Source organism: Stigmatopora nigra, chromosome 16, assembly GCF_051989575.1.
Source record: "Stigmatopora nigra isolate UIUO_SnigA chromosome 16, RoL_Snig_1.1, whole genome shotgun sequence".
Classification (NCBI taxonomy): Eukaryota; Metazoa; Chordata; class Actinopteri; order Syngnathiformes; family Syngnathidae; genus Stigmatopora; species Stigmatopora nigra.
Window position 1 is genome coordinate 6,470,308 of NC_135523.1, and position 22,536 is coordinate 6,492,843.

At 36.0% G+C, this 22,536-nt stretch overlaps 1 protein-coding gene across 5 annotated transcripts in view; it reads right to left on the bottom strand.

The window, feature by feature from the left end:
* odad2 (outer dynein arm docking complex subunit 2) overlaps positions 1–19,772 on the bottom strand; it is a 37,863-nt gene extending 18,091 nt beyond the window's left edge. For 2 of the 5 annotated variants that reach the window (XM_077736326.1, XM_077736330.1), the window contains exons 1-9: positions 6,673–6,874; positions 6,326–6,399; positions 6,020–6,235; positions 5,460–5,617; positions 5,209–5,389; positions 5,022–5,128; positions 4,747–4,883; positions 3,747–3,863; positions 234–328 (exon numbers count right to left, since the gene is read on the bottom strand). In XM_077736326.1, the coding sequence (XP_077592452.1) occupies positions 234–328; positions 3,747–3,863; positions 4,747–4,883; positions 5,022–5,128; positions 5,209–5,389; positions 5,460–5,617; positions 6,020–6,231 (1,007 nt within the window). In that variant the 5' untranslated portion in view covers positions 6,232–6,235; positions 6,326–6,399; positions 6,673–6,874. Of the gene's footprint in view, positions 1–233; positions 329–3,746; positions 3,864–4,746; positions 4,884–5,021; positions 5,129–5,208; positions 5,390–5,459; positions 5,618–6,019; positions 6,236–6,325; positions 6,400–6,672; positions 6,875–8,852; positions 10,072–10,135; positions 10,234–10,509; positions 10,670–12,786; positions 12,882–14,036; positions 14,130–14,992; positions 15,073–19,700 lie in introns of those variants that run through there. The other 3 variants (XM_077736327.1, XM_077736328.1, XM_077736329.1) reach the window with 3 other exon arrangements.
* Positions 19,773–22,536: the final 2,764 nt, after the last annotated feature.

The following is a 22,536-nucleotide window of genomic DNA, read 5'->3' on the forward strand; positions in this document are numbered from 1 at the left end:
TAGGCGGAAAGGGTTTCCATGCTGAGACTGCATTTATTAGTCCTAATGACTGTATAATCATGGGTATTTCCACTTGCCTTTAAACCATTTTAAGAAGCTACACAGCACACCCGGATTGAAGCATGACTTTTATCTCAAGCTCACACAATATCTTCCAAAAAGTTGATTACTGCTATTTTGAGGACGTTCGTTCATAATTACAGTATATGAACAGTTGAGGACAAAGATCCTACCGTTGAGAGGACACGGCACTTTTGTTAATCCTTTTCAGTGACAGTTGTGTGGTAGCGTCCACTAATTTTCTGGAACGTGGAGCCTCTTGAATATCCTTTTGAAAGGGTTTTAAGAGAAAAGAGGAAAAAAAAAACATTTGTTCGATTTAGTATATGAAATGTTGATTGCTATAACAACATTTACATTTGCTTTAGAAACAACAAGACAAGTTGCATTTTGTCAATTCGCACAATGAAGAATCAACCCTTGAATATTTTTGAAAATTTAAACAAGCCTTTTTCCTCCATCATGCATAAGGATACAAATGTATTATATAATGACTGAAATGATGTGTTATTGTGAAGCCTAAAGCAGTTTATTGACCTCTCGAACTAATATTAAAATGTTGGAATAGGGATAATTCAGTGTCATTTAGTCTGTTTTGCATAGAAATTAACATGTTTCTATGAGAAAAAAATCACAAGTTATTGTTTTAGTACACTTTTACACCAGAAAACTGGGTCTGCTTTGGCAAAAAACAAGCCTCTTTGTGTCACAGTTTTTCCGTTATTATTTTTCAGTTAAATTTGGAGGGTCTGTATTCCAAAAAAATATATTTAAAACCACATGCATGCACGTATGCATGCCAGTAAGACACATGTGAATTGCTGAAAAGTTTTAATCACAGACACCTGCCCAGCAGAAATAGCTCAAGACTGTCACCGGTTGTTAGAGTCTTAACATTTTAAAGAGCTGCGGAAAAGAATTAAGATGTATTTCAGAGAACTACATTCACCTACGAGTTGGAGCCAAGCATGCCCAATCACTTTTCCAAAAGACCTGTTTTTGCTTAAACATAAAGTGACCAGCTATTGGAAATATCCAAGTCAATCCAACTAACCGCAGACTTGTATTCTGACTTTATTCAAACTAATTGACCTTCTTTAATTCCATTATATGTGTAATGGACAAAGTCCATATGCTCTCACAGAAGGGAACATTCAAATTTCTTTGACATGCCTCAATAAAAAGCACCATTACCAGTGACTTACTGCAAGTAAAACAACAGTAGAAGTCCACAGGCGTAAGTTAAATGAAGCAGTACTGACGCCTGAGAAAGTGAATCTATACATTGTTAGCAGGTGAAATGTAGTTGTTGCCATTTTTTTTACAGAAAAAATATTTTCTTGTAGTATTCAAAGGCTTAATCACTGATGCAAAATCAGCATGGTTGTAAATCACAAGCCTCTGACTGCCTTTAAACAGAAAACAACAGTGAATGTCTTTCCTACCACAGATTCCAGCATGCAACAGTTGGTATTAATTTTGAGATTTTTTTTTTCTTCTGGTTGCAAATACGCAGCATGCCCAATTTCCAATCTTGCTGAGATGTCAAAATGAATCCAAAACACTAAATGTAGAGGGAAAATCTGTTTCCTACTTCAGGGCTTCATGTCATTTATAATATTTGTCTGTCTGTTACTCTGTCTGCTTATTCATCTATATTCACAAACTTTGCCAATGATAAAACATTAATGGTTTAGTGCAAATCTGAGGAAAAGGGCAAATGGAGGAATTTAATTTCTTTAGTTGCACATTTTTTTTTTAAATGAAAACATGAATCATGGACACATAGTAGAAATATTTGGATTATACTTTAACCAATAGCTGTAAAGCCAAACCAACTTCTTTTCCTGCTCAAAGCTCGAACATAATTTCCTTCAAGACTGCAAATATGTAGGACTATTTGATTTTGCACTCAATTGATGGATTTTTATTTTAGAAATGCTTAAATAAAAATATTTGCTCATTCAGTTATAAGGTCATTGACCATAATGATTATGTTTTTTGTTGTTTTGTTACATTTTATATGCGTACAATTGCAAAGAACATAGTGTAAAATTACAATCCTAGTAAGATTAGAAATGTTCATTTTGATAAAGTGACTTTAAGGGCCAGATTATACTTTACTGGTCATAACAGTGTAATCTTTAATATTCTATCATTTATATGATTCCAATTATCTTAGAAAAGGGGCAACAAGTACATAGTGTCTATTTAAATGACAAAAAAAGTACAAAATTACCCAATCTCCTAAATATGTTATTTCCATGTACTTTGAGAAAAAACACTCTGCTGGAAATGGTGCAAAAAACACTGAAAAACTTGCAATGATGACACATTTTCCAATAAAAATTAGTATAAGAAAAATGAGGTGAGAAAAAATCCTGAAATTATTAACACATTTTTGAGTTAAGATGGTGTTGAATACCAAGGCAATTTGTTATATCATCAAATTACTATAGCAGGAAGCAGTACTACTGAATAAATCATGCAGATTTTTACGTCTGGAAGTGTGCCCTATTGTGTGCATGTGCGCGTGGTTGTGCGGTGTGTGAAGCTGTTTGATGTTGGATCAAATATACTTCAACATACTGACAAGTAGACACTAGCTCACCAGCATAGAGCAGCACAGACACTGATTACACAATGTGCACTGTTTATACTGTACATGTGAGTCACGCAGAATCAGTTCTACAGAGGAGGCCCTTGTCAATGGACCATGTTTGCTTTATGAGACAAAAGTCAAGAAAATGGGTCATTCTTTTCCTACACTGTCAACAAAAAATATCTATATCTGGTGTTATATACAGTGGTACCTCAAGATATGACCTTAATGTGTTCCGGGACTGAGCTAGTATGTCAATTTTTGCGCTCGTAACATAACATAAAACAAATTTAAATCAATTTGGATTACAATGCAGACACTCATAAATAAGTTTAATCAAACCTTACACTAAACTTAATTCTAATTTTGCTTTGAAATTTTGATACATTTCTTCTCCTGGGTTGGCTCTATTTGCCCCGCCTCCACACTGACTTTTAGTCAATATCAAGGGTTGTTTGATTTTGTATTCCTTTCAAAATATTCCTCAAATGATGCACACAAATGTCCTCACAATAAAATAACGCATGACCACTTGCCAACAAGAAGTAGTATATTTTACCATCGTATTAGCCATTGCTTCGCCATTTGCAATGACTAACGGGGGGAAAAAAACTAAGAATAAATGCAAGGACCCGCCCAGTGCTCCTAGGGGCATTACACGAGGGAGTTGCGACCAGAATGACAGTGCCCATGATGTTCTTATTAGCAGCCTCTCTCGTCCACTGTCTGCTCGTATATCAAAATCTGTCTCGTATCTCTAGATAAATATTTGCTTAAAATGTTACTCAATTTGCTCGTATGTCGGAGCACTCATGTCGAGGTACCACTGTATATTTAAAAAAAATGATACTGCACATGGTGGCTGCCTCACCATGACGACACACTTGCTGGTAATGCATTTAAAATGTGACTGTTTCTAGCCGAGGATAACACTGCCATGCAGAAGCAACATCCCCAAACTAAAAGGAAAAGTGCAAGAGAAAAAGGGTGGATTTTTTTTTTTTTGGGAGGGGGGTCCTAAATTGTTCCTCATTCCTCTGACTTGGGAAAACCAAATATTTCAACAGGTGTGTGTCGTCTGTACCTGTACGTTCATATAATCGGCAAATTGTTGAGATTTGTTCTTCAAGAGAGCAACCAGGTTCTTGAATATTTCACTGGTTTGCTGATAGGCATCATCGTTCTCCTCGTTTTTGACACCCTGTATGAGGACATAGTGGAAAAAAAACACTTTTGTTAATACTGAAAAGCCACAATCCTAATCCAATCCACATGCCAGTTGTGGAGTAGCGCGGGGGCCAAGAATGCTTAGAGAATCTGCAGGCAGCCTCCGAAGGGAAGTGTAAAGCCATGTTAACCGCTAAATTAGGTTTAAGACACTACCGTATTTTGAGGTTTCATTTGCATCAATGTCACCCGTTTGGTGCCAGCCTGGAGTTTCTACACCCCAACCCCTCTACTTTGACTGAAATATTTCCAGGTGTAGAAACAGAGACAGGAAACCTCTGGCTTGTCAGCAGAGTCACAGAGAGAAAGTCAACGCTGCAGCGAGCGTGCAAATTAACTTTTGAAAATGATTGAAAACAGATTTGAAGGGAGTCAACTTTTGGTGTGTGGAAGGCTTTTAGGTTCCTGATAGTACTTTTAAATTGTCAAGTCATTATTATAATATAAACCCACATTGTCTAATGTGCAACTAGTGTCAAAAATAAAAAAGCAGATGATTCCCTCCCCCCCAAAACAAACCATCAGCATAACTTTATCGTCTTCTGTCTTAGTTTACTGTGATATATGTTGATGGAAATACACTCGTTGAGCATCCCATAATATTTACATCATAACAGCCAATAATCTGACATAATTAAGATGATAGCTATTCAACATATCTCAAATGTACTCCTGCAGTGTATTTTTTTACAAAATGTTTACACCAACAGGAGCGGTGGTAAATAATAAAATGATTTAAAAGATTAGCACTCCCCCAAAGGAATTCATTCTGTAGAGTCAAATTCATTGTATTGAGGATTTTAAGGCTTTTTATTCATAGAATATAGCACATTTTGAGAATGTTTTTCTAGTCTTACCATGTTGAGAAAAAAACCCGTACTGCTGCAGGTGATGTGGAGCGTCTCTGTGTCATAAGTCTCAATCACAAGGTAACACATATCACCTTGTAACTGTCTCCAAAGAGGGGCACGACATCTATTTCGATACTCATAATCTGAGAGGTGAGACACAAAAGTTACATTTCAAAGTTACGTCCAAAAGAAACAGAAAAAAAACTGATATGAGACATTTGATATTTGGCATTTCTGTTAAGAGCAATTGAGTCCAAGTGAAATATGAATGTAATTCAAACCTGATGTATATTGAACTGACTTTAACACCATATTGTCTCCTGTTCCGCAGAAATTCTGCAAATATTCAACTTCATTGTCAACATACGCAGGATTGAGGCGGAACTTTCTGAAAAAGGCAAATTATATTGTTTACAATTCCATCATTTGGCTCAACTTAAAAAAACAACGAAAAGAGGGATTACACACTCGGATACTTCTTTGAGAAGCTTGTGAAGAACCTGCTTGTCAAAATCTAGTAGAACACGAAGTAGCTGCATCTTGAGCTCTGAGGTACGGTCATTTTGAGGTTTATCTTTGTCAAATTTTGCAGCCTTTTTCATATTGGCAAAACGGGGGCCAAGAATCTTTGCGACAGGAGTTCTATTTTCTGAAAATGAAGCAGAATTGAAATGCAGGTCACTTTTTGTGTACTGTCAACCGATTGTGAAAGCACTTACCTTCAACACATGCCTGAACTTCCTGCAATGCCTTCCCATTTTCAAGATTTACTATATTTGATAGCTGGTTGAAGTTACAGACAGAAATAGTTGGGGGAGAAAGCACTAATGTAGGTTTTCCGTTTTCATCTTTTTCATTGGACTCGACTTCTGAGCCTCTGATGGGACAGAAAAATAGTATTTTTCATTTTTTTAGTCCTCTTATATCACCACTAGCTTCAAATTTTAAACACAAGAGAATCACACTTCTATAACACCAGGGGTGGCTGAACCAGTCCTCCAGGGCCACTGTGGGTGCAAGTTTTTGGTGCAACTGATGCAGAACACACTTTAACTAATGATATTTCTGCAGAAAACAAGAATCACCTGACTGCAACCCACTGTTTGCAGTTGTAGGACACCAGATTAGTGTAAAGGTGTCCTCTTGGTGTGTTGGAATAAAAACCTGCACCCACTGCAGCCCTTTGTGGAATAGTTTGCCCACCCCTGACATACACATACATACAATAGCTGATCTATAGAAGCACATGTTAATGTCAAAGGCTCAAAATCAGACTGACTTAATTGTATAATCGGTTTCAAATTCGGATGCATCTAAAGACGTTTTCCACTCCAGGGGTTCCTCAAACAAGTATTCAGCCTCCTGAGCATGCAGGGAACTAAAGTCCTCCACAAAAGCTGTCAATTCTCTCAGTACCAGATCATTAATTGAATTGGAATCCAGTTTGCCTGATGAGGACCACTTTGCTGCTCTTGTCAGTGTCAACCCCATTATCCTGGTGAATATATTTAAAATTAAACAAATAAATCATTGAAAAGGAAAAAAAAAAATATTTTGATGTACATATAATGCACTGGACACTTACCTTAAATGTCTTGTCTATATAATAATGAAACAAACCATCATCCAAACATTTCCCAAGTGTAGGGATCTGCGTTGCTAGGATACAAGTAAATAAAAAGATTTAATTACATCATACGTTGCATGATACTTAATAGAAAATCTAGCGATTGGAACCGTAGATGCATATAAAAGCACGTAACTGAGCCCAAGAGCAAACTTTTCAATGGTGCACAGCACAAACATTTCGAAAGAGATCAACGTTTTCAGAATCGAGATCTTAAACCAAAACGTGCAAAGTTATGCATGTATTATCTTTCATGCATCAAGTTATGGGAACACGATCGATGTTAAAGAACAAACATTGCTTACTTTAAGACAAGCACGCTCACATTGACTCAAGCACTCCTCCCTGTTACTGTTCAGTCGCCATAGACGCAGGTAACGGATTTACCGTAATGTTAAGTAAAGGTGCGCAACTGGAATCCGGATTTAACATGATCATGGACTGACTTCATTCTACGTCATAAAGAGGCGTTTTCCATTACACGTGTAGTGTGGATGATGGCTGTTTAGTGTTCACGCTAATGACTAATCCCATGCATGTTGTGTCTATTTTTTTTTTAGAAATCTACAAATAAAAATACAAGTATGCTGCATTATGTACCTTATGTCCAACTTTCAATCTTATTATTATTAATGATTATAGTATAGCAAGATGATGATGAGATGATGATGATATGATGATAATGTTATGGATGATATGGATGATGATGATGGTGATTAATATTTTTAATGATAGTAGGAATAATGATGATGATATAATGATGAGGATATGGATGATGATATGGATGATGATTTGGATGATGATATGGATGATGATGATATGGATGAAGATGATATGGATGATAATATGAATGATGATATGGATGATGATGATGATGGTATGCATGATGATGATATGGATGATGATGATATGGATGATGATGATATGGATGATGATGATATGGATGATGACGATATGGATGATAATGATATGGATGATGGTATGGATGGCATGGATGATGATGATTATATGAATGATGATGATATGGATGATGATATGGATGATGATGATTATATGAATGATGACGATATGGATGATGATATGGATGATGATATGGATGATGATGATGATATGGATAATGTTTATTTATTTAAATATTTTTGTCAACAAATAAAACACCAACCCCAAATCTTCCTTTCAAATGGAGTATCATCCATACAATTTCTTTACATGTCCTCTTTGTGGTCATGGTTGAGCTATCCCAGCCGAATTTTGTCAATTTGTTATTTTCACCCAAAGCATGTGCCTGGACATACGGCATATAAACAAACATTTCTGCATACATATTCATATTCAAACCGACACAGATGGAAAATCTGGATACAACTATGAGCTTTCTATACCTGCATCATGCAATTAAAAGATAAAAAGTTTCAGGACCTATTTATGAGTAAGATGAACATGGGTTGCACCACAGGTTGATTGAAAAAACATTTTAGGATATGCGCTGTTTTGGAAAATCACAGTAAAAGTTTAGGAAAAGCTTAACAAAAAGTGATTAATTAGCAAGTGATTAAGCCCCGACTGGTGTTTGTTAAAGAATTAAACGCTTCCCCTTCTTTGATCTTGTACAAAGTCAAACAAATTTGTCCATTCATTTGAAGCACCTTGTATGTTTTGCAACTTCCAACTTAATTCAACATAATAAACAAAACTGTTCTGTGATGTTTATATGTTCAGTCCTTGATTAAACAGCACACAAAGGATGCTAACATCCCTACTAGGGGGATATCATGATTGCATCCACTTATAAACTTCCACAACAGGCTATTAACACTAAGAATAAACATACCCATAGGCAAAAAAGGATGTGCACTCTTATGTGCATGTTATCTTTCTCTGTTAGGATGTAAAGAACATGTTGCTATTTGTTAAAATACAGCCTAAAAAGTCCAATTCCATTCTGGAACCACATAATTTCTTTTCAGTACATTAATTTAATTATGTTATGTAAAATTGTAAATGTACCTCATCATCAAAGTCAATACAAAGACTATATTTAATTAAAACAATTTCTATAGCAGGGGTCGGGAACCTTTTTGACAAAGAGAGCCATAAACAATTCATATTTTCAAACATTATTCCTTGAGAGCCATACTCAGAATCTAAAAGTAAAAATACATGAAAATGTGAGCATTTATTATTCATTTCACCACTTTGAAAGTCAAAAAATCAATGAGAATATGCGTGCAGAAGAGTCTAATGAAGAGAAATTATGATTTAAAAAGGTGGAGAGCCATATACACCCATCAAAAGAGCCACATATGGCTCACGAGCCATATGTTCCCTACCCCTAATTTATAGTCAATGATTCTATGTAGATAAAAACATGATAGTGCTAAATTTATATTCTTTTTTGCAGGAATAAACTATCTAGAGGCTGACAAGAGTATGAACCAGCAATTGTGGCTTTCAAATCCAGTGTAGTGTATGTATTCCAAATTACCATCATTTACTGCCAGCGCTTTCTTTGGAGTGGATGGATGCCTGTCAAATATAGAGCACAGAAGAAGATTTATGACTAGAGACTAGTCTCTTTTTATAAGACATGAAACACAAAGTTGCCGTTTTACATGGATGCACTTCTGCTGATCTTGCATGTGTACAAGTTTCCTATTTTTACAAATGAAAAAAAAATGATGTAACTACAAATTTCCAGGTCATACTGAAATAGAGGAGTCACATTTAGAAAAGAAGGCCAATAATATCCTTACCCACACCCACTTTTAACTCTCAGGCAAATATATATGTCAAAATTTCCAAGCCCAATAGAAATATGTAACAACAGCAGTGCAAAAAAAACATTATGTTTTGCAATCATAGACCTTATAGATGATTGTCTCTCAAAATATCCATATTCTCTCATCATATATTATGCATACCCCTTTTTTGTGCACATTTAATTCTTCCATGACAAATACAATGCATATATTTGGTCCAACTGTTATTTTAAAACCTGATTCAGAGTCATAATGCATACATTTACTTAGCATCAGTTTGTGAGATACATGTGAACAAATGTGGTGACTCATAACTAACACCTTCTTTACTCAAGACCCCCAAAATCTGCTTAAATTGGAGTGGATTCAGATTATTTTATTCTAAAAAAAATGTTTCTTCTTTCGAATAATCCTTCTTAATGTCGTTCGTATAGAAAATAACATTTATCACACAGATAAAGTGTCTTTAAAAAAAAAGCAAGATGTACTCAGCCAAATGTATTACATAGCCCCACCTCCCACTCCTCATCACTTTAAGATAACAGCTGGTTCTACTTTTTTAAACATCTAGCACCTTTAAGAAAATCTATCATTTCCCCATGTTACTTTCCTCTTTCTTTCACCTCCTTGCTCATCTGTCTCCTTTGTTTCATCTCCAACAGTGTACAATTATTTGAGAGACTTTTTCCAGGTTTTGCAGTGACTCACTCGGTGAAACCTAGGGACCTGTAACAGAATTTGACTTTTGCATTTTAACCTCTCTCCGGGAAGACAGCAGGGATTCTTTGTACTCCACTCCCTTGTCATGGGATGATGATGAGAAAGGAGTGGACAACCTAAGAAACAGAGTGTAGACTAGTGGGATTGAAAGGAAAAAAGCGAACAAACACATGGGGGCATATAATGGACTAAGCGGAAGGTTGTCAGGGTGGTTGTGATTGGTTCCTGCAAGCAGAGTAAGAATAGGTTTGGTCCTGATCCTGTTATTTGAGACGGTACTGTTTCTAACCTTTTTCCACTCTGACATCTTTGCCACCATTCCCGTAAAATAGAAGTCCAGAGGAACACCCTTTCTTGGAAATGATGACACGCCCTTGTGAAAGGTACCTAGGACAGATATAATTGTAAAGCGAAAAATATTATTAGTAGAAAATTCACTGTTCACCACATTTGTTTGAACTCTAAAGTGGTCTTTAAGTATTTATTTTCTTTACATTATAGAAAATGAACTGTGCCAGTGATTATATTAATTTTACAATCCTTACACTGAATTAGACCAGATGTGCCAATTATTTCTAATTCATAAATATTGTTCACTTTGGCTGCTGTATTGAACAGATACAAAAATAATAATGTGAGACTATTATCTTAGCTACTGCTTACCCATGTTGAGTGTGGCTGATGTCAAAGTTGCCACACAATGGAGTACAACCTGCAATCAGTGTCCTTTTCTTGTTATATTTTCCATCGTTATCATAGTTGTTCTTTCAGTGGTCAGTTAAATGTCAAAACCTATAGAAAAGATGGTTGGTGGCTTCATAGGCTAGAACAAAACACCAAAAATGACTAAACAGTAACATTCCCCAACAGAAAATGACATCTGTCAGATAACATCCTTCATTGAGATGCATTAATTTGAATAAATCTTTTCTCAGTGGGCTTTTTTCAATGAGTTAAAGCAGCAACTGTGCTGTTCCAAGGCTAACTGTGTAGTCAAATTATATTGGCCGGCAGACTAATCAGTCTGTCTGCAGCCTGCGTGTGAGATCCGCCGTGCAGACAGAGGGTTTTGATCCAACTTCAAGGGAGGGTGTTCCCGGAGGACAGCGAGTGTTGACACTGTGCCAGACAGCCAAGCAGATTTGGGACCTGTGGGCATTTCCCTCTCCTCAGATGGATTCAGTTTGGAGATGGTCTTTTTCTCTTGGGCCCCTGTCTGGCTTTAAACCATCATCACTCATTAGGATCTGTTGTTTGCAGTCCAATTTAGATTTCTCTCTGTATCATCATAGCCCCCCCCAATACAATCCAACCCATCAACACCTGCTAACATATTGTATGAATAATAGTTTCAGATGAGAACTTAGGTTGGACCATTTTCACTTGAAAAAAACCTCAGCACTTGTCAGAAGAGTATCTATTCACAATTATTGCATGACCTTGTACTGCATTTCCTCCAAAATCACTTCTATATCCCAAAATAATCACGCTTGAGTGTTAAACTAACTGTTATTAGTTGGCAAAGGTGAACCACTTTATAGTTTGTTTGTCTAAAGCCCCACCACATGGTTTCTTTCTGGTGAGTCACAACCACATTGACAGTTTAATGTGTTGTGTGGACATTTTTCCAGATATGTCTTCTATCCAATATGTCTGATCTGGGCCCGGCTCATGATTGGTCATAGCACTGCCATCCTAATGTCACCTTCCTAAATTACATCACCTTGTAAGAGGACTTGTTACAAAACCAAATAATTATATGATCATCACAAACTGAATCTTAGAACCCAAATGAAACATTTTTCTTCATGATTTTGCTTGTTTTATTCTGTGGAATTGCATGGGGTCCCATCTCGGACCCCAGGTGGGAAATCCAGGCTATCAGGGCTTAAATAGTGCTTGATTAGAAATATAAACAGCCACAGAAGGTTTTACACACAAGCAGCCACCTGGTGTTCCATCTCATATCTAAACATGGCCTCAACTACATTTAAAAAAAGGGGGTGGGGGGTGTACTGGTTGACTGACAGAGTGTCAAAACATTGTTTATGAGATATGTAGGTTCATGGGCTTGATCATAAGGGAGGCCAGGTCTAACAGATACATCTGCAACTGTCATGGTCAAGTTGTAGCCCCTGTCAGCCCCCCTATGGCGATGATTCAGATTTTTTACAAACTCCTCCAAGTGATGTGTCAAGATGTTTCCCTGAACATGCCAAAAACAAAGTGACAACAGCATGTAGGCTAAAATGGCTCTCTGCAAAGATATACACTGTATTCATTACCACATTAATTTGATTAATGAAAGGAATGGCTATCATTTGTATTGGTTAAAATGCCCCTTATATACTAAATTTGATTTAAACATTCACTTCTCCATTAAAAAGAATAAAGTATGTACTGGGTATAAACCTACATATTGTAAAATTGTATTGGTTAGTTGCTTAAATGATTGTAAAAACAAATGTAATCAGGTCAATTTTATGACAAATACATAGTAGGAAATTGTATAATATTTTATGATTCTAAGTTGTATTATAGTTATCCATGGATTAAATAAAAACTATTTGATATTTTCCACATAAGATGTTGTTAACAGAAGGTCAACAATAGGTCAATATTAAAAATAATTTAATTTTAGTAATTCGATCTTGGCCACCATTGACTTCTCTGACTTTGTAAAGAAAATGGCTACTTGGTTGCCTTTAGGCGCAACATTCTATTCCTTGTAGTATAGCTGCTACCACATGGAGGTTACTTTAGTGGACTAAATATTAGTGACCAGCGACCTGGGCCTCCTTGTAATCCACTTATTGTCATAAGACACTGGGTCAACAGGGACATTGCTGCTGGACTATAATAGTCTTGTTGGACATACAACTACATTCCATTTGTATGGCGTAGAGCTCAATGATGGAGAAACAATGTTTTGGTACTTACATTTGCATGTGTTGGATTTGAAGTTGCACAAAGATGTTCCAATGGAAGCCCTGATGGAAACCTATCAGAGTGAAAGCTTTTCAAAACCACTGAGAAGAAACATTTTTCTATCGTCTGCGGTGAATACATATACTGATCTGAAGCCCATGAGACCAAGTTTCCGACCTCCAAAGGAAAGAAAATTTAATAATTAATTAAAATGAATTTGACAGAGGTTAAAATTGGTTGGAGGTTGGATTTGGTTGGAGGTTGTAGCAAAAATTAAAAAATAAAAATGAAAATTGCTTAATGCTCCTATTTGTAATTGCATCTAAATCTATGTTGGATTTTATCCCCCAAAATACACTAAAATCTAAGACAGAACCATATTTTTTAAATTATTTTTAAAGGAAAGCCATGTTTTGTAATTAATATACTAAAATACTGTAGTGTTTTACCTAAAAAAAAACATTGCCACTGAGCCTTTTTTGACCAATCCTATTCCTGTCTTTTATCACTTCTTAAACAATAGATTTAGTTTTTGCAAAAATAGCTTGGATTCACCAAGGTGCCCCCGAATTACGAGACCCTGTGCAGTTCTAGACGGGTAACATAAAACTCTAGCATCTGCAACTAAGGTTTAACTTTACTTAACATAAATCTTCAAATACAGAAGGGCATTATGTTGGACTATTTGAGTCTTTGGAATGAAAGAGAAATGGGCAGACTATGCTCTATGATTGGATGAGCATTACTATCCATGTCTGAGCTGGAGAATCTATTGCTGAGCTTCACGCACACGCTTGCTTACACTTTAAGGAGTAACATATTGAAAAAGAAAGTAGAACATTTATCTCAAATTAGTCATAGGTAGCTTTTCAGCAACAAGTTATTTCAGAGAGTAATGGTCCTGATTTGTTTTATGGTTTGCAAAAACATCTTCAAATGAATGAGCTTCTAACTGCATTAAAATATTAATATATATGTATATGTTGGAACAAGATGTATGTGCTCTATTGGTACATGACAGAATTAAAACAATATTGTCAATTGTCCTTTAAAATGGGAAAATATCATCTTAACCCTTGGGATATATGTTAGAACTAATTCAACAAAATGTTTATTTAATATTTTGAAGTATTAAGACAAGTGCCACATACAAAGTAATCAAATCCTAATAAAGATAATTGCTATCCTAATTGGGAGCACAGTGTAAGTGAAAAGCAAAGCAAGAATATCAAATAAAGTATTAATAATTCAGTGTTTTTTACCTTCTCATGACCTTCTCTTCAACTTCCTCCTCACTGAGTTCATCAGTTACCCCCCCCCCCCCTTCACAATCCACACAGCCATCAAAGTAAGCACTGTGAAAAGGGGAAATGTGAAGGTTAGACAACCCGAGTTGGTCTAGTGACAAGTGCAGGGATTTTCTTCTTTTTTTTTCGGGACTTCATCAGACAGGGGCCTGCTTTATACCCTGGTGGGCATTTTAGTAGATTGTAAATCAGCTCCTTGCATCTATTAAGTCAAGGATTTCACCCCCAAAAAGAGAAACAACATCAACAAAAAGTCATAAAGTTTAAAAATAGATTGAGATGAATGACAAGATAATTTGAGAGGATAAATATTTATTGTATTTTCTAGATTGAATGCAGATGGACCTTATGCCAGGCGAGTGACAGGAATATAATGTACATTTTCTTTTACCATTTACAAGATGAACGGTGTCAGCTATGTTTACCTTAAAGTGAATTTTAGACTAAAACTCTGTGGGGAAGCTGAGAGATGGACCTAGTGGGGTTTCTCTGAAATTGAAACTTAGTGAAGTAAAGTGCAACTTGAGTGGCACTCAAGGGCAGCAAATGAGAAACATGACACATGATCATTTTCCACCTTCATGTTCAGATACTAAATTGTGACATTACAAAGTATTTTGAAAATGTAATGTTCACTTAAAATGCTGTCTAGATTCATTGTTATCATGTTACATTTGTTTCATGAATCCAACTATTGTTAAGATTAGAATAGGGGAAGGAAAGTACTTTGCATTTGTGACATTAAGATTGAGCTATTTCTTGCGCCAGTACAAGATATAAAGATTAAAAGATTGATCAGATTTTGTTCCCTTTCCTTATATTTTATATTAGTTCATGTAAATTGCCCACTAAAAGTAAATATGACAGTTCAGTATAGTAGTAGTCTAATGGAGAATTCTGAAAATACTTACCACAAAACAATATGATTTTAGTCGGTAGTTTATGGTGATGACTCTGTAGGTTGAACCTTGTGAAACATACCAATCGTTCCCTGAAAGGAAAACATTAATAGAACTTCAGAAGCATTAAATCAGCCATGTAAAAATAACAGTTAAACTACTGCATATTCAGAGAATGACAGGATGATGAGGTGAGACAAAAAAGATGACTGGGAAGGGAAGGAGCTTTGTTAGTCTTTGGAGGAAACTATTCCACTATGGGACAATATCTTTGTCATCTGGAGAAAAAGTCGGCAAGACTTGCATTACTGGATGATAACCATATTTAAGATGATTGCGTCTGTGTGTGAGGTTTTTATATCTGCTGTCAGCTTTTGCTAAAAGAGCATTAATCACAAGCATCTAGATACACTCTGGGATATATGTATGTCATCGACAAGGAACATCTACACAATAGTCTCAGCAAAATGCAGATGTCATGTGACACACCTTAGATTCAAATAACACCTTTAACATTTGTAAAAGTAATTACTTTGGATTTCAAAATTTTGGATCGAGTTTGTCATCAACTCTAGGAATTTAGCAGAAGATTGATCAGACCAGGTAGTTACTTAAAATAGTTCCTATATAATCAAGCAATTCCAATCATTTGGAGTGTTATGATGAAAATAAAGACCTGGAAACTCCTGAAATCTGAAAAAGTATTATTTGTGTAATTTTAACAGTACTTATACCGAAATAACCTACCTGAGTTGAATCAACTCGTTCAACTGAAGCACTAGAACAACAATACCTCAATAATATTTCAGTTCTTTCTGAAAATCTACAATAAAACCCCTCTGCCTTCAACAACACTGACAAAATCAACCCGTGTCTTTGAAACAATGAGCCTACTGTTCCTTAGCATTTATCATAAAAGCAGACTTGTCTTTCTGTGTGTGAATGAAATACAACTAGGGTTGAATCAAATGCAGGTATGTCTGAAACAACTGGAACAATTTCAGCTTGTCTTTTAAAACCTTTAAAAGAAAGTTTCTTGGCCCTAATTTCTTAAGCTTAGTCCGTACTGCCATAGCATTCCTGAACAAAATTTGCAGTATTTTAAATGAAGTTGATGCTGTTGACAATCATTTCTTCAAGGAACAATTATGATTCAATATGAGTGTGCATGAACAAAAATTAAAAGAGGATTGCTAGTTCACAGAATAGGGCCTACTTCTGTTGCAATGTCACTACTAAGGAGGACAATATTACTGTAACTTCATCCTTACATTGAGGGAATTAATACACCTAACAAATCAAAGTAACAAGACACTTTTAGGCTAATGACAATTTAGATAAAAATTGAAATAAACAAAAGGGCAAATTAAAACCTAAATCAAAGTAATAGAAAATAACCCAATAGAGGATTAACTGCTTAACCTGCACATAATAATTTAAACAGACACTTATTCAGTCCGGGTTTAAAAAGTGGGCCAGAAGTTATATGGCGAATATTCTGGAGTAGAAAGCTCCAGAGCTGGGGGACCGATTGTCTAAACGCCTTGGAACCAAAGGTTGCGAGACAGAAACGGAGGACAAGAAGGTGGAGGGTAAAAGAGGAGCAAAATTGTCGGGAAGTACAAAGGAGGTCAGATTTGTAGACAAAGGAATAGGACAGAGGAATAGAACAGCACCATTCTACCTCTAGATTAAAAGGAGTCATTTGAGGTGGTGTTTCCAGTGTTGGTCTCTCCTAGGCAGCAGGGATGTCTAAACAGGGTTATGACAATCTGGAGAAACTTAAAAGCAGACTTCTGAATGTCTTGACTTTGTCACGTTGGAGCTTGAAGACTTGACCAGAGACAGGAAAGCCTGGGCTTTCCTCTTAACCCTTGGATGGACTTCATAAGGATTTTAGGGGTTACAAGGTAAACCATTAGTGGTCAGACCTACTTGGGATTGTGGGTATACAAGTGAAAGTCCATTATTAAGGCAAAAAAACATCTGCCGAAACATCTGCTTGTCAGGGTAATCGCAAGCTGAGTCATAAACTTTTGCAATACTTAAAGGGCAGTTCCGTGGGCCATCTAGGCAGTTCTTTTGAGGAAGAGATTTTTTTTTGTATTTGCCTGGATAATTGTACACACATTGTTTTTTTCTTGTCAAATCAAGTCATTTCTGCAAATTGCCGTGTGCAATTTCATTATCATTCTGATTGTATTGGAAGGTGTTGGCATGGGTTGGCACTTGTGCTTCTATTGTTGTTGTGTTCACGTTTCTTTGAAAAGTTTCCCATTTTTACCCATCAGGTGTCAGGTCACCCCTACTGTGTTACAGCCCTGACACTCGCCCTCCAAGCTAGTGACTACAAGAGAGAAAGCATGCGGTGGGCCCGTGAGGCTGGGAAAATCATCAAGTACTACTACCTTTCTCCCCCAAGCTGTCATTTCACAGCAGTAGTGAACAACAGTTAATTGGTTTCATATGGATGGCCGCTGGGTTTGGAGTAAGGTGTGTGAAGGGTGACCTTATCATACACATACTATAGACAGAGGGAGGAGATAGTATTTCTGTTCATTCTGTCTTTGGTGTGAAAGCCATGTGTTTAAAACAAAACAATGTATTGATTGGTTTCCACGTGTATCTTAGGTTAGCATTTGTTTTTTTTAATCCTTATGACGTCCAAAATAAGTACAGTTTTGGCTGCAACATTTTTTTATCTGGGTATGAAAAATTGTGATAGTTAAATGTTCAGAAGAATGTTGGAAGTTTGCAATTGCACAGATAATCTCGTGTTATTCTTGTCTCGAAAGGTGTTTTTTTAGATTAATCTTGGTGGACTGTAGATAAGACCAAAGGGACAAAAATACAAGGAATGAGCCTCGGTGTGTGCTTGGAGAAATTCGTTTTGGTCAATCATAGAAGGCTGAAAGCCTCATGACATTGCAATTCCCTAATCGTAGGCCAAAATTGAGGTGAGATGGAAAATGATGGTAAGTGTTGAGCCGACAAGATTGCATGGAACATCTCGATAATGTTCCGCCACAAATTAGTATTTAAACTGATGTTCTTTGGAAGCCACTTTGGATTTGTGTCCTGTCACATAAAGGAAATCCATCAATGAGATGATTTAAAAAAAATCCTACAAATCTTCAAGATTATACATTTTAACCGCTGACAGATCTGAAGATAGTATTCCTTAGCAAATGTAAAATGCAGACATTTTGGCCCATCTTGTTTTCATATAATCTCCGACATTTACCCTTTCAATCAACAACACCTGTCATTTTTACAGCATTTCTGCAAAAGCCCTGGATGATGAAATCTGTACTATCTGTTAAGATTTTCCCCCAACAAATAAATAGTCACACGCAGCGTATTGCGTAGGTTATTAGAAAACCTACGAAGAAAATGACACTGGCAAAGACAAGAAGTGGAAAGAATTTCAACCCTGTCAAATGGCGTGTTATGTTCACAGTCTGTTCATGATGAATGCCGCCTGGACGGCCTCAAGTGTCACTGGCACAGAATGTTAAAAAAAGTTTTAGTATCAGGCCATGTAAGAACATTTTATTCTGCTGGTTATACCGCTTGGAAATATTTTTAAGGGACCACAGTAGCCTCTTTATAATTCTTACAACATTCAGCCTTTGTTATGCTACAAGCCTCATAGCAAAATTTTTGGCCTCACATGAACTGCTTGAAAACGTGTCAGCTTATTTTGCTCATAAGTTTTTTCTATTTCTTCAATCTATTATTTGCTTAGAACAAAACTGTTTCTTTTCCATGCAAACACCCATAACACAAAAAAAGTTAATATCCTTCACCATCCACTTCTCTGCCTTGTAATTTCACCATGTCCCTCACAAAAAAATCCACATCACAGCTGTCACACACCCTGAAAATCATCACATTCCTTGACATCTACCACACCACGTAAGCAATACTGCTTTCACTCGTCTTCTGTGCATCCTTTGACACAAAATCACTCAACACCACAGGATTCCCTCTTCCTCAAATGTGTGCTTGCAGAAATGCCATATAGCCTTTTCACATACACACCCAAACTGTTTTCTCCGCCCATTGTTTGTGCGAAACCATCTTTTAAGACATCAGTCATTCTCACGAGTATTACAACATATATTTCGGGCCATCGGCCGCAAACATAAGTGGGCAAATGCAGCGAGCGTGCTAAAGGAGAAGAGGAAGCAGAGGCAGGAGACCTTGGGCCCAGCGTCTGGAGATCCGTTACCAATGCAAGGCCCAGCCCTGTCAGCACCGTCTCACACTGAGTTACACAGACACAAATACACATAGCAGCAGGGAGTCTGCTTTTGAACCATAGCTGCAAGTACTGGACAGGTCCAATAGATGGTTTCACTGCTACTTTGATTAAATAGTTTGATGCCTACATATGCATCCATAATTAAATGGCAAATATATTAAATGATATGCAATGCCTTTCCTTAACATTTCTAGTTTTTATCTATAGTGGTTTTAGTAATGTTAGGGTCCGGTTTAGGAGCCTATAAAGTAAATTACCTTCATTCTAAAGGCAGTTGGTCAAAGTATTTAGGAAGTAAAGTTGCACATTTCTTAGATTTCTGACACACAAAAAATTGACACGACTTAAAGGGGCTCCCATTTTGTTATGTCACTTATTGTCGTGAACATAGACGCATGTGATAACTGAGATTAATGACATTTTGAGAAAGTCGAGGAAACTTGGGATACTCACATTTGATTGACACATTTGATGTCTGTCTCCATAAGGCCTTTTGTCATCAGTTTGTTTTATGGATATTCTCACCTGATAAAAAAAACAGAAGTTAGAAGGTTTAATGAAACAAAAAATGCTGTTTTACCTTCACTTTTGTGATATGGTAAAGAATATGAATATTGTTCATCATAAATGAATGGGAAAAAAACAGTAAGCTTGGACTGGAATCAAAATGTTGACCCCCCCAATTGAAATAACATATTGGAGCTTTCCTTCTGATTCTTAGAATGCTGCTATGACTTCCCCCAACTCAATAAAAGGGTCATGCTTTTAGACCCAATATAAAACAACAGCAAGTGTTGAACAAATCCATGTGTCCACCGACATAAACAATTCAAAAGGAAAAGATGAGACAGTTTCCAAGTTGCATTACTTTCAATGAGTGCCAAGATCCTATCTAGCCATTGAAAATTACTGTGATTGCAGGTTACATCTTAGAAGATTTTCAAAAATTATTACATTATAGAATATACCGGCCTTCTGGCAAAATAGAGTCAACAATTGGATGTGAATGACATTTTAAGGTCAGACATCTTTACTGCAGACATAGCATATAGAGAGTATTGTTAATGACCATGGATATCAGCACTTCTCATATTTCCTATAAATCACATTCTATTTTCCCCTAAAGCCGAGTGGCACAATATCTGATGCCAAAATTGTGGTTTCCTGTCAGAACATTTTTAAAACGCAGGAGATTTTAGCGAGGCATGATTTGACTTTGGGCAGTAGACAAAATCATCATGAATAGACTCCTATCTGGACCAATCGTTTATAGTACACAGTCTAGTCACTGTCAATATGTCACACACTTCATTTCTGTGATTTGATTAGTCTTTAAAGATTTACCAATTGTATCCTTAGGCAACCTTTGTTTTCCACATAAATATTATTAATAAAAGTTGTACTAGTAAACATCCCTACAAGAATGTGACATATTGATAGTTAAAAAATCTCAACCTATTTTTCCTTATTGCAGCAAAATATAAAATGCAAATGATACTTACTATTTATATATTTGTCCTAGGCCTGGTGCCTGAAGTCAGATGGGAATAGGTTTCAGCACATCCTGTGATGATAAACAGTACACAAAATGAATAAATGAATTTATATACTGTATTTGTGTTTTGCAGATTAATGGTGATCATATTGGACATAAACATTTTTTTATTTGTTTGCGTGAAATAAAATAGCAATGATTTATATTGTGATTGGACAGTAGACAATTTAACAGAAAAACTAAATAAGAATTGTAATTTATACTTCCTAATTTACATAAAAGTTACAAAGTAACACATTTAGTAGCTCTACTATCAGAACACAACCACACTTATGGCTGAATATCACACACACACACACACACAAAATGACTATGAAGACAGAAATTAGTGTCATTTTGATGTTAGGAAGTATTTTAGCTGTAAAAATGTCAGAGTTTGTGACAGCCAAAATTGAAAAGAAACCTTTTAATAATACTTCAAACTGGCTAACCTCTTGACCAACAATATATTTTTGGAATATTGAACAGTACAAAATTGTTCGCTCTGTTAAACTCCAACAGTGGCGCCTGCTGAGCTTGAACTAAACATAAAGACTATACATAAAAAGATATGCTACATGCTTGTCCACCCGCACAAAACTAGTCATTTCAACTTCCCCTTTTTGACATTGTGTGGTCAGAATTTGACATGTAAGTAATGTGCCTTGAGTAAATGCAATGGCGGTACAAACCAGGCGAAGAGTTTAGTAGAAACATGAAAAGTGCAAATTAAAAACATGGTCTTTTAACATTACAGCTAAGGTTGTGACATTTTTAACCATGCCATGGCTAAAAACACATGTGCAGCTGTCCTGCATTTTGACAGTCCATTTTTAGCATTTAGATTAGATTTTGACACCGTGTAGAAGTTTATCCTAGTAGAAAGAAGGACATTTTGCCATTTTCACATTTATGGAAACCTATATAGCATTTGTTTTTTGGCATAACCAGCTAAATAGTATAAAATTAAAGGCTCTACAAAAGATTGTCTGACTTTGGATAGACTTTAAAAAAGACGGGATTAATGGTGTTGACAAAATGTTCAATAATTTCTAAAAATATACAATTCTAAGAAACATTGTAGAGGATTTCCTGAAGTGGTAAAGTATTAAAATTGTCCTCTGACACCTCCAAATTAGAGGGTGGACTAGAAAATATTTACTTTAGCATAACAAGTAGGAAGAGTTCATCATTTTGTGCATGAAGTTATGTATGAATGAGACAGAATTGCAAATAAATACAAATCCAGATGTAGACCATAGAAAGTGAAGTATTGACACTGAGAGCATGTGTTCGGAAAGAAAACAACCTGATTGGCAGAATGGTTGATATGAAATGAATGTTTTCAAACTACCCCTCACATTATGACATTGTAAATGATGACTCACTAGATATATGATATACATTTGAAGCCCTATTTTATACCATGGAAGAGAATAAAATAGAATAGACTATCTTTATCTTCACCTTTATATTTAGTCTTTATTGACATTATCTGAGGAGACACAACAAAATTGGAAAATCTTTTTCATTCAAAAAATGTAATCCTGAGAAAATAAAAGGAGAAAACTAGGTCACGGGTCATAAAAAAAACAACAACAGCATTGATAAAACAGCACAATATGTGGCAGCAGCAGCCCTTATCATTGTCGATAAAGAAAATATATAAATATAGATTATAATAATAATAATAATCCTAATAATAATCGGACATAGTATATTTCAATTGTTGAACCCTGAATGTTTCATTTGCAT